The sequence below is a fragment of the Neovison vison genome, chromosome 2 (assembly GCF_020171115.1).
Source record: "Neovison vison isolate M4711 chromosome 2, ASM_NN_V1, whole genome shotgun sequence".
In the NCBI taxonomy this organism is placed as follows: Eukaryota; Metazoa; Chordata; class Mammalia; order Carnivora; family Mustelidae; genus Neogale; species Neogale vison.
The window spans coordinates 41,480,009-41,492,307 of record NC_058092.1 but is presented as its reverse complement, the minus strand read 5'-3'; the positions used below and the strand labels follow the sequence as shown (position 1 = coordinate 41,492,307).

The 12,299-nt window shown below is 40.2% G+C and overlaps 1 protein-coding gene across 2 annotated transcripts in view; it reads right to left on the bottom strand.

The window, feature by feature from the left end:
• OSBPL9 (oxysterol binding protein like 9) overlaps nucleotides 1-2,957 on the bottom strand; it is a 173,004-nt gene extending 170,047 nt beyond the window's left edge. The window contains exon 1 of one of the 2 annotated variants that reach the window (XM_044238216.1): nucleotides 2,819-2,957. In XM_044238216.1, coding sequence (XP_044094151.1) covers nucleotides 2,819-2,929 — 111 coding nt within the window. In that variant the 5' untranslated portion in view covers nucleotides 2,930-2,957. The remainder of the gene's footprint in view (nucleotides 1-2,818) is intronic. The other variant, XM_044238217.1, reaches the window with a different exon arrangement.
• Nucleotides 2,958-12,299: the final 9,342 nt, after the last annotated feature.

Here is a 12,299-nt window from a genome sequence, read left to right as displayed (position 1 = left end):
GACAATCAGTTTCTCTCTTCTTGTATTGGGCAGAACAATACTATATGAAGCTCTTTTTCAAAAAACTGGAAATTCAGAGTATGAAAATTAAAGAAAGATAAAGTAAAAAGACCATTCATTCCCAGAGAACAGGTCTAGGTCTGGGCCCAGGCCCAGAGAAAAAGATCCAGGCTGAGATGATGTTTAGGCGAATCTATTCAGTTCATGGCACTCCCAGTGATTCTAACCTAACTCTTGAGATTATCCCACTATCAAATCCCAGTACAGGCAAACTCTAAAGCAAGGCCAATCTACTTTAGTTCAGGGTTTTCATGGCCACCCTGGAATAGATCTCTGACCACAGAGTCAGACCAGAGCCTGATTTTGGAAACAAGGTACAGAGTGATTGCTATTTATTACTCTGCTAAAACGCTAATGTAATTAATTCAGATACTTTTTCTGGAAGATGTAGCTCCAAGTTATTAGACCCATGCAAATCACTAAGCTGTACCTTCTATGCCTTCTAAATGCTAATATACTAAAACACTGTCCAAGTGTACAGAAGTCCTTGCCAATGTTCAATGTGTCTCTTTCTTTAAGCGAATACCTATCCTCTTCTCATCTTTGTGGGACCTCCTCTAATTTGGGATTAGGTATCATTTTATTTTCACAAGATAATTTTACTTTGTAATACTTCCTTGCTGTTTCTCTACAAGCAAATGCTTTAATACCAAAGAACCAGAAGAGGGAAGGGGGGGAAGACTTCTAAATAGCCATTAGTGAGAAATATGATATCTCCTTCAGCTGACAAGGATGATGTTTTAGAGTCTGGTCTCAGAAGGCAGAAATTAAGTACTGGGGGAAGGGCGGGAGAAGTATACGGAAAACCTGTATTTAGTTAATAAGGCAAGGAGTGATTATCAAGGTATTCAAAAACTAAAAGGGCAAGGAGGCAGAAAAAGGATACACTAAAAAAAAAAACCAAAACAAAACAAAACAAAAAAACCAGGAAAAAGGAAGATTCTGTCTGGGCTAGGCGCTCCTAAAAACCCTAGCTTGGGGCTTCTCCAGTATGGCCCTAGATTTAGACCAATACAAATTTGGGACTTGTAGAATTAACGTAATTCCATCGTGCCACTTTACTGAAATTACTCTACCCTGAACAGGCTGGAAAGAGTCCATGAGAATTTTGGATTATCACGTCTATTAAAACCCAACAGTACTCTTCATCTGTCTGAGCCACGGGATTTCATAATTGCAGAGTTTTCAGAATGTAATGTTCAGCTGCATCTCTTCAAGGCTACCTAAAGATAATCTTGAACAGTAAGTTTAAATCGCATTCAGGTTTGGTCTTTTTCTCCCTTCAAAAATTTTGTAAAGAAAGGACGTTGATAGTTAAAGGATGTTGAAAGTTATATTTTTTTACTCCTGCAGACTAGCCTTTAGTAACTCACAGCTTTCACTTTTCTCCTCCCTGCAGGTTAAGTGCAGTGAAAACAGAAAGCCAGGAATCCGGAATCCTCATTACACCACTTACTGCTAGCTTTGTGATCTTGAGCAAATCATTTAAAAGCCTACAGCCTCAGATTCCAAAACTGTAAAATGAGGATAACAAATACCTATCTTGCGTTAAGTTATTGTGAGTGAAATGAATTAAGGAAACCACTAAACCAGAATATAAACTCCAGAGAAAATGAATGGTAAATATCTTAATCGCTGTTGATTCTTGCTCACACGCACACATTATGTGCACACACAACCCCACACACACGTAGCTCAAATGTTAATAATATAATAATAATAATTAACATATAGTGGGAGTTCAGTAAGTATTTTTCAAATGAATGAAAATACTAGTGCCCCCACCTCTCTCATCATTAACCCAAAAGTGATGATTTTCTTCTTCTATAATTCTCTGAAGCCTTCAAGAAATTCTATTTTGTCCTTTTAAGCCATTTCTTCCCTTTCGTTGGCTATTACGAACTATACACTATTCAGAGACCGTAACTTTGTAAGTAATTTCTCCAATACCACCCACGTATTTCTAATGCGGTAGGTGTGGAACGGATAGTCAGAACATAAGATTCACGGCAATTCGTGCACTTGCTTGCGGCCACTGGTTCGCGTTTAACTACAGCAAGGCCCTCAACTCAGCACTCCCCAAAATACAACTTTCAGGAGACGCTTCATACCCATTTCTGTCTTCGCCAGCAAAAGCCGCCTGGGTGGGAAACCCTTGGCTTCAAAAGTTAAGGCATCAGTTACGCTCGCCTCTCACAGAATAGCGGAGTGCGTCCCATGAAAGAAACACTCAGGGCAGACAGGAGGGATTTCGGACTTGTTCGTGCAGCTAGTCACCTTACGACCTGGTCAAGCTTGTATCAACACCACTCGGAGAAAACAGCGCTCTTTAACCCCTGGAGAGAAGCTAAGGGGCGCGGCCGTCTACAGGGCTGGGTGGGCCGATGTCAAGTTCACGATAAAGTGGGGAGACCACACGGACTGCGTAACCTGACCTTTTAAATCATGGCTAGGACCACCCTCACCCGCCTACACCCCGGCTGGATCCCACCACAGCTTAATACCGGACCCTAAAAAAGGAACGCGGCTCGCCCCTAACCCATAAATCAGACAACCACTGTCTGCTTATTGGCTGCGCCAGCATCTCCTTCACCCTCATTGGCTATCCGGGGCGTAAAACCTCCCCTCACGAGGGAACCCTCCGGTACGGCGGCACCCCCAGTTTAGCAACCTCTACCCCGCTACCAAAAAGCCCGCCCCCCCACCCCAGGGATAGCGACCTCCGAGGCGCTCGGAGTTTTGCCCCACGAGGTCTCACCGTGTAATACGAAAGCAGCCCTGCATTGTAGTCCAGCACAAACCAACGGTACTGCCAGCCCTTCATCACGTTAGTCCATTTACTCAGCGGCCCTTCCATGATAGACGCCATCTTGGGAGCCGCCAATGACAACAAACGGCCTGACGTCACTCGCCTATAAGGCATTCACCATGTGGGGGCGGGGCCGCCGCGGGAAGAGGCGGGACCGGGCGGGGCCGGGGCGGGGCCAGCTTGCTGCTCCTGGTAAACTCCCTCCCATGCCCACAGCTATCAACCTCCAACAAGCTTTCTTGGGGCGTCTATTGTGCGTCCATTGTGTGCAGAACCCGGTGCCAGGGATGTGAGGAATGCAAGCATGAATACCGTTAAGATTATTTATTAACATAAGTAATTTTATTACGCATGATGATACCTTACAAGTCCCAAAGATTTCACATCTGCTATTCATTTATGCATTCATTTCACAAATCCATTCATTTAAGAAATACTTGCTATTTTGTGTTAGATACTCTTGGGCTTTGGGGATTCAGCAGAGACTTCATGAGGGGTGGAGGGAAACAAGCAATAAAATAGTAAATTATGTAGTATATTAAACACTGGTAAGTGCTGTGGACAAAAATTAAGCAAGGAAAAAGGCAGAAAGTGGGAGATGCAATTTTAAATTCCCAAATAGAGAAGGCTTGAAGAAGGTAACTTTTGAGCGAAGACCTAAAGAAAATGAAGGAGAGAACCTAGGAGAAGACTTCCAAGGGAAGGAATAACAAGTACAAACACCTTTAGCCTGGCATGTTGAAATATCAGCAAGTTCAGTGTGAGTGGATGTCATGAGCACACTGTGAATTACATACACAGGCTGTGTCTTTTCACAAAGTCAGCTTTATTCAGTCATAAACAAAGTTAATCACAATTATAAAGCAGGTCCAGGATTCCAGATTCAAGGATTCATTTCACCATGTGATTAAACTTGGCTTCTTAGACAGCACATAGAGCAGGACAGAAGATAAACGATACAACAAACAGGATTACGGAAAGGTGTAGGAAGTTAAGGAACAAACACAAAGTCAGTCTGTGGGTGCACAGTTGAGATAAGGCCTCAGTCTGATCCAGGTCAGCTTTCAGCGCTTACTGTTTATTATGTTCATGTCCTGAAGGATCTCAGTTCTGTTCAGAGATCAAACTGACCAAGACTTTGGTGGCAGTTGCCTTTTTTAAGTGGTCACACATAGAGAGGTCATGTCTGAAGAGTCTGTTTGCTGCAAAAATCCTCCCCTTTTTTTTTTTAAGATTTTATTTATTTATTTGTGAGAGAGAGAGGGAGAGAGAGCGAGCACAGGCAGACAGAGGCAGAGGGAGAAGCAGGCTTTCTGCTGAGCAAGGAGCCCGATGTGGAACTCGATCCCAGGACGCTGGGATCATGACCCGAGCCGAAGGCAGCTGCTTAACCAGCTGAGCCACCCAGGCGTCCCTTTTTTAAGGCATTTAATTGGTCTTGGGACCCTGCAGGTGTCTTCTGGTTCTGCTTGTTACCAGTTCTGGGCTATCAGATGATGCTGGTCCCAGAGATCTCTCCCAGGTCCTGTACCTTTAACTACTTGTGTCATTGCTTGACACAGGCTCCTGTTTAACAGGAGTGACTTCATTTTGCTTTCTATGGTGCAACAGTGAGCTAGAGAGAAAGTTGTAGGAGACAAGGTCAGAGAAGTAAGGGTAGGGGTGGCTCAGTGGGTTAAGGTCTCTGCCTTCGGCTCAGGTCATGATCCCAGGGTCCTGGGATTGAACCCTGCATCCAGCTCTCTGCTCGGCAGAGAGCCTGCTTCCCCCTCCCCCCTGCCTGCCTCTCTGCCTACTTGTGATCTCTGTCTGTCAAATAAATAAATAAAATCTTTAAAAATTAAAAAAAAAAAAGAAGAAGTAGGGGTAGATCACTAAGAGCCTATAAGTACAATAAAAAGATTGTCATGTTATATTAAGCACTGTTCAAGGTCCTGGAAATGCAACAGTGAAGGATCCAGAAAGGTTCCTTCCTTTCTAAAAGCCTAAATTTGGTGATGAAAAACAAACACTAACTAAAAAAGTAAATAAGAAAAATGTCTAATACTGATTCAAAGATTTTTTTTTTTAATTTGAGAAAGAGAGAGAGCATGCGAGGAAAGAGGTCAGCGGGAGAAGCAGACTCCCTGCTGAGCAGGCAGCCTGATGTGGGACTCGATCCTGGGACTCGATCCCAGAACTCGATCCCGGGACTCAATCCCGGGACTCAATCCCGGGACTCCAGGATCGTGACCTGAGCCGAAGGCAGTCGCTCAACCAACTGAGCCATACAGGCACTCCGTCTAATACTGATTTAAAACAAAAACAAAACCTTGCAGAAAAGTTAAGTAAGGTGATATAATAGGAAGTCAGTGAGTGGCTACTTTATATTGGGGATGGTTGATCCAGAAATGGCATTTAGATTAAGATGTGAAAGATAAGAAAGAGCCAGCCATGAATATATGAAGGAAAGAACTAAAAGGGGAGCTGAGAAATGGGGCATTAGCTAGAAGTGGAGGTGAGATCAAGGGAGAGGTTTTCTTTATCTTTTATTTATTTTTTGAACTTAAAAAGTATTTTTATTCAGGTCTGTTTTGTAAATCCCTTCTCTTTGCTGATAACACAAATGCTAGGAAAAAGTTTAGCTAAACAAAGAACCTATTTACTAGCTAATCAAATTAGGTGCAAACCTAAAGTAAGATTAAATTGATGCGTTTAATCTTACTATCTTTTTGGGCGCGTGGATGGCTCAGAGGTAAGCATCTGCCTTCCACTCAGGTCATGATCCCAGGGTCCTGGGATTGAGTCCTGCCTTGGGCTCCCTGCTCAGCCTGGGGTCTGCTTCTCCCCCTTCCCACTCCCCCTGCTTGTGTTCCCTCTCTCACTGTCTCTCTTTCTCTCTGTCAAATAAACAAAATCTTTTTTTTTTTAATTTATCATTATCTTTTTTCCCAGTTTTTTGAGATATAATTGACATATAACATTGGATACATTTAAGATGTACAACATAATTATATATGTAAATATAAGTGATTATATACCTAACTAGATATATAACAAAATGATTACCACACTATGTCTTGTTAATATCCTCACCTCATCACACAATTTTTTTTGTGTGATGAGAACTTTAAAGATCCATTCTCTTAGTAACTTTTAAGTATACAATATAGTGTTGTTAACTACAGTTACCTTATAGTACATTACATCCCCAGAACTTATTTACCTTATAACTGGAAATTTTAACTTTTGATTACCTTTTAATTTGACATAGTCTTACTTTTTGCTTTTTGCTTTTGTTTCATATCCAAAAAAATCATTGCCAAGACTAATGTCAGGAAGCTTTTTCCCTGTTTTCTTCTAGGAGTTTTATGGTTTCAGGTCTTACAATGAAATTTTTAATTCATTTTGAGTTAATTTTTGTGAGGGGTCTAATTTCATTATTTTTCATTATTTTGCATATGAATATCCAATTTTCCCAGTACCATTTATTGAAAAGACTATCTTCTCTCCATTAAGTATTCTAGGTTCTATGTCAAATACTAGTTGACTGTCCAACATGAATGGAGGGTAAGTGAATGCTAAGTGAAATAAGTCAGTGAGAGAAACACAAATACTATATGACTTCACTGACACGTGGAATTCAAGAAACAAAAACAAACAAAGAAAAAAAGGGACAATAATAACAACAAAACCAGACTCAAATACAGAAAACAAACTAGTGGTTTGGGGAAATGGGTGGAAGGAAGGGTGAAATAAATATAGGGGATTAAGAGTACACTTATATTGACGAGCACATAAAATTGTATAGAATTGTTGTATCATTATATTGTCCACCTGAACCTAATATAACACTATATATTAATTATACTTCAATAAAAATAAAATAAGAGGGCAACTCCGATGGACATTCTCCAGATTAAAAAATATAAAAATATAAAATATTAAAAAATTAAAAATATTTTTAAAAATTTAAAAAATATAAAAATATTTATATAAATATATAAAATATAAAATATATAAATATAAATATATATTTAAAAATATAAAAATATATTTAAAAATATGAAAGTTGGGCCTTCATAAATGTTAATTATAAGAATATTCTCTCCTCCCCCTGCAAAGAACTTTTGATCTAGCTCAGTTCAGCAATTCAATGTATTAAATTGTATAGAGCAGGGGCACCTGGGTGGCTCAGTCATTAAGTGTCTGCCTTCAGCTCTGCTCGAGATCCCGGGGTCCTGGGATTGAGCCCCACATTTGACTCCCTGCTCAGTGGGAAGCCTGCTTCTCCCTCTCCCACGCCCCGTGCTTGTGCTCCCTCTCTCCCTGTCTCTCTCTCTCTCTCTGCCAAATAAATTAAATCTTTAAAAAAATTTTAAAAATATACTGTCTAGAGTGAAAGACACTGATTTACAGATATGTGGATGAAGTCCCTCCCCTCAGAAAGTTTCTAGTCCAGTGGGAAGGATGAGTCATACCCACAAAATTCAGAGGAAAATAAAAGTCATCAAAGAAATACAAAGAAAATGCAATTGGAAGTCATAAAAAGGAGAAATCTGTTCAGGGAATTGAAAATGATGATCAGTCAGCAAAGGTGTTTATTAGCAAAAGGCCACTCTCATAATTATTGAAAACATATCATGTGTTTCCTACAGTCAAGAGTCTGTCTGACTATTGGCAATTCAAGAATCTGAGTTCTTCATACTATTCATCGCAAACCACACATTTTTTTTAAAGATTTTATTTATTTATTCGACAGAAAGAGAGAGTACAAGCAGAGGGAGTGGGAGGCAGAGGGAGAGGGAGAAGCAGTCTTGATGTGGGGCTCGATGTGGGGCTCGAGCTGAAGACCCTGAGATCATGACTTGAACTGAAGGCAGGTGCTTAACTGACTGAGCCACCTGGGCACCCCATAATTTGTCTTAAAAGAAGTCCATTGATCTCAATGTGCATGAGGAATATTTTCTTTATTATCCTTATTTATATGACTTTTCAATATTTTCCATAAAAGATAGAAAAACAGAATAGAAAGAACTTGACCCTAGAATTAAAGAGCTGAGGATGAGGTGTCCTAGTCCTGCCATTTTGCTAATGGCTTGGGTAAGACTTAAATTCCTCTTCTGTAATCATGAAAGTAATCATCTCCATCTATTTTAAGGAGCAAATGAGAATATATATGAAGGGGACAGAAGTCAGTAAAAGTTACCTTCCTTCCTTTTCTTGGGAGAGCCTCTTTCCTGTAGGTTACAATTCAACAAAATTTCTTGAGAACATGGCACCTCTTGACACATTCAAGAAAGCTAAAGAAAGAGTTTCTATCCAGTAGCTAACCTGGAGCATAAAACATGTATGCAACTGAGGTAATACAAAGCTGTTCTCTTCTTGGATATATTTTTTCTCATTAATTCTGCCACTTATTGAGTAGCTACCCTGTGCCAAGGACTGTGCTAGGAGTGTGATATACCTTCTCAAATTTAATCACTGCAATAACCCTATCAATGTATTAGCCTCCATATTTTGCAAATAAAGAAAATGAGATTCAAAAAGATTGACCAATGTGCCAGTATTAATAGTATTAATCAGTGAGTATTAATAGTATTAATCAGTGAGTATATGAGTCCATATAAACACATGTCTATCTTTTTGGCCACACTACACATTTCTCAGAAAAAGTTGATATTCTAGAAACATTATCCAGCAGAACATTTCATGTTGCTGATACCTTTTGGGATAAACCAAGTATTGGGATCTTGAAACATCATGGTTCAGACTGAGTAAAAAGATTTACATAGTGTTAATTACTACTTCTCTGTTAGCTTCTTCTTTTTCTTTTTTTTAATCTTTTACTTATTTGACAGAGAAAGAGAGAGAGAGCACAAGCAAGGGGAGTGGCGGGCAGAGTGAGAAGCAGGTTCCCTGCTGAGCAAGGAGCCTGAGGCAGGACTTGATCTTAGGACACTGGGATCATGACCTGAGCCAAAGGCAGATGCTTCACCAACTGAGCCACCCAGGGGTCCCCTCTATTAGCGTCTTAAGAGCAACAACCTGGTCTTATTTATCTCTGTAGCCCTAGAAACTAGTCCAGTGCCTGGTACACAGATGTGCTTAATAATTATTGCTTGATCTGAATTATGTATTCTGTTGAAATTGACCTAAGTACCAAGGACTGTGCTAAGAACCATCACCTACATTTTCTTTAATCCCCACAACAATCCTTTAAAATCATCACACCTGGGGCGCCTGGGTGGCTCAGTGGGTTAAAGCCTCTGCCTTCGGCTTGGGTCACGATCCCAGGATCCTCAGAGCCACCAGTCGGCCTCTCTGCTCAGCGGGGAGCCTGCTTCCCCTCTCTCTTTTCCTGTCTCTCTGCCTACTTGTGATCTCTGTCTGTCAAATAAATAAATAAATAAATCTTTAAAAAAATAAAATAAAATCATTACACCCATTTTATGGATGAAAGCATTGGGGCACAGAGTTATTGAGTGGCTTATCCAAGGGTGAACAGCAGAACCAGAATTGGAATCTGGGTCTTTTCAGCCCAGATCCATTTCATTCCAGCTGCATGCTATATTTGCATTGTCTCTGTGTAAATAAATGTCTTGGGCATGACACAGGCAACACAATCAACTACTGAATCAGTTTTAACTTTTGCCAGGGTCACTAGAAACCAACAGGCTCTACTTAGCTTCAAATGTTAAAACACAGGTCCTTAGGAAAAGGCAGAAGCAAGGGCAGTTCTTGATCCCTAAGACCATGTGTGAGTGTATAGCACTCTGTCTACATCCTACACCAACAGTCCAACTACATGCCTTAGATCATCATCTAAAATTAAACATGGCAGAAATACATCAGCTCTCATGGCCACATTCCTCAGTGACGGCCTCTCGTGGAATAAGGTAGCAGCTGAAGCAGAGCAGAAAATGAAGATTAGATTTAGAATCAGAAGATACAGATTATATTAACCATTGAACATCATAAGTTCATCAAGGGCACACACTGGGACTAATTTATCCTGCCACTTAGAATATCAATAAATATTACCATAAAGATATGATTTTTAAAAAGATCACTCTCAACAAAATTGAGAACAAATTGGAGAGCGGGAAGACTAGAGGCGGGAAGACAAGCTGACTTCTAAAAAGCCAACCAAGCAGTAGCGTCTAAGTGACACGGGTCAATGACAACAGGAATAGAGACCAGGAAAGAAGCTGTACTGTATACTTATTGAGAAATATTTTGGAGATGAGGTTTTAAACCTCACTAAACAGTGGAATTAAATGAAGAAGGAATAAGAGGAGTCAGAGACAATACCAAGTTTTCTAACTTCTATATAACTGAATGAGTATTTAAGTGACCAAGTTTGTTTGTTTGTTTTTTTAAAAGAACAAAAATGGCTTGTGTTTCTCAACATGAAGTTTCCTTCTTCTACACAGCTGTTTAAAAATGTGATTTTTTTTTTTTTAGTTTCTAGCAAAGATGATTTCCAACTTTTCCACAGCCAAGATTGTAGGTGCAAATTGCTTCGTAATGCATTCTGTTGTTGCTGGTTTGCCGTCTTCCCTTTTTAAACTTCCCACCAACTGCTTTTTGTTGTTGCTGTTATTGTTGTCATGTTTCTTAATTGGCAGTTGTTGTGAATCAAATAATAACAATATTTACAAAATGTTGCCTTCTTGAGGGAAAACACAGAAACCTATAAAATTTGACTGTCGTTTGCTGAGTGTAGAGGAAACGGAAGATCAAGTGTAAATATGGAAAAAAAAAAAAGACAGCCTATTTTGTCCAAAAACAAGTCCTAGTTCTTTCCCACTCTTTCATCTAGCCACATAGAGGAAAGTGAAATGTCAAGTGTAGAAAAATGTGGCTATGATTTTGAGACAGAAGGGAGCTGGAAAAGGGAGAGAAAATATTTTAGTTATAGGCTCTGTAAGTGTTCTAACAGGAGAAAAGAGGAATGCACTTATCTTTGCCCCCCTCACCAAATGTCCCCTTGGAGATCCACATCCCAGTCACTCCGGGCTTTAAACGTTTCAGAAACATCCTCCCTCAGATGGATTTGACTCCTCACTCCCTTGTACTCCAGCTGTACCCTAAACAAACTTCTAGCAGAGAATCCAGAACACCCCACAGCGTCTACTGATTCACAGAGACTGAGTGCCCCCTTGACAGTGGGTTCTTTGAGGACTTGGTCATATGGACCTCCTCAAATTTGGCACAGTGCCTGATATGGACAGTGATGGAACAGGGGAAGCAATTTAGCAGCACTAGGCAATCTGGATAAAAGGTCAGGGGAAGTGGGTTTGCTGGAAACACAATTTTTATTTGTATTTTATGTTTATTTGGATTGGCTTAGAGAAACTAATAGAAATTAAGGAACTAATTTTCCTGAACCACCCTCCTCAATAAGTGTCAGTCAAAAAGTAGTTCCTCCAAGGGCACCTGGCTGGCTCTTGATTTCAGCTAAGGTCATGATCTTAGAGTGTTGGGATCAAGCCCCACATCAGGGTCCCCACTAAGTGAGACGTATGCTAAAGCATTCTCTCTCTCTGCCCCTCCTTCTGCTTGCTCTCAATCTCTGAAATAAATAAATAAATATATTTTTTAAAAAATGTAGCTCCTCTAGACTATAATCTTCCTGAGGTCAATGACTTACCCACCTCTGTATGTCCAATGTTAGAATACCGCCTGAGTCAACAACCCACACTGAATGTCCTTTTCCTTCTCTCTGGATTGTCCTAACCTTCCTTCTCTGCTTTGGGAACTTTTTCCTCATCATTTGAATCCCAGTTCAAATGACAGTTTCTCTTTGGGCCTTCTTTGAACACCCACTCTGTGCCAACAGCCAGATAGAATTAATCTTACCCTTTACTTTGTCTCACAGCAGATTACACAATCCTCTAATACAGATAGCAATATACTTTACAACGTCTTGAATGATTTCATCCACAACGTATTGTGACAGTGCATGCAACATCATCAGGATGTGTTGTAGAACAACTCTATCTACTATGACCAGAAAATGCCATGCTGTAGTCAAGAAGACCACAGTCTGTAAGAGGAGTCTAGGGGAGAGAGGATAAAGACTGGATCAGAGCAGTCTAGAACAGAAGAGATGAAAAGGAAGGAAGACAATGGAGAGGAGAAATGTTAAGGGATAGGGAAAAGGGAGGAATCAGGTGACCTCCAAATTTCTAGCTTGGGAACTCTGGAAAAGGTGTGGATTTGGGAAAATACTGATAAGTGAAATATTGGATAAGTGAAATGTTGAATTTGAAGGATGTGGCACGTTGAGATGGAAGTAGATGTTCAGCAGGCAAGAGGAAATACTAATTTGGAGCTTAGGAATGAAACCTGAACTAGAATTATAAATTTGATAGTTTTAACCCATAGGTGATAGCTAAAGGCATGGGAAGCATTGAAATCACCCAGGGAATGTGGACAGAGTATA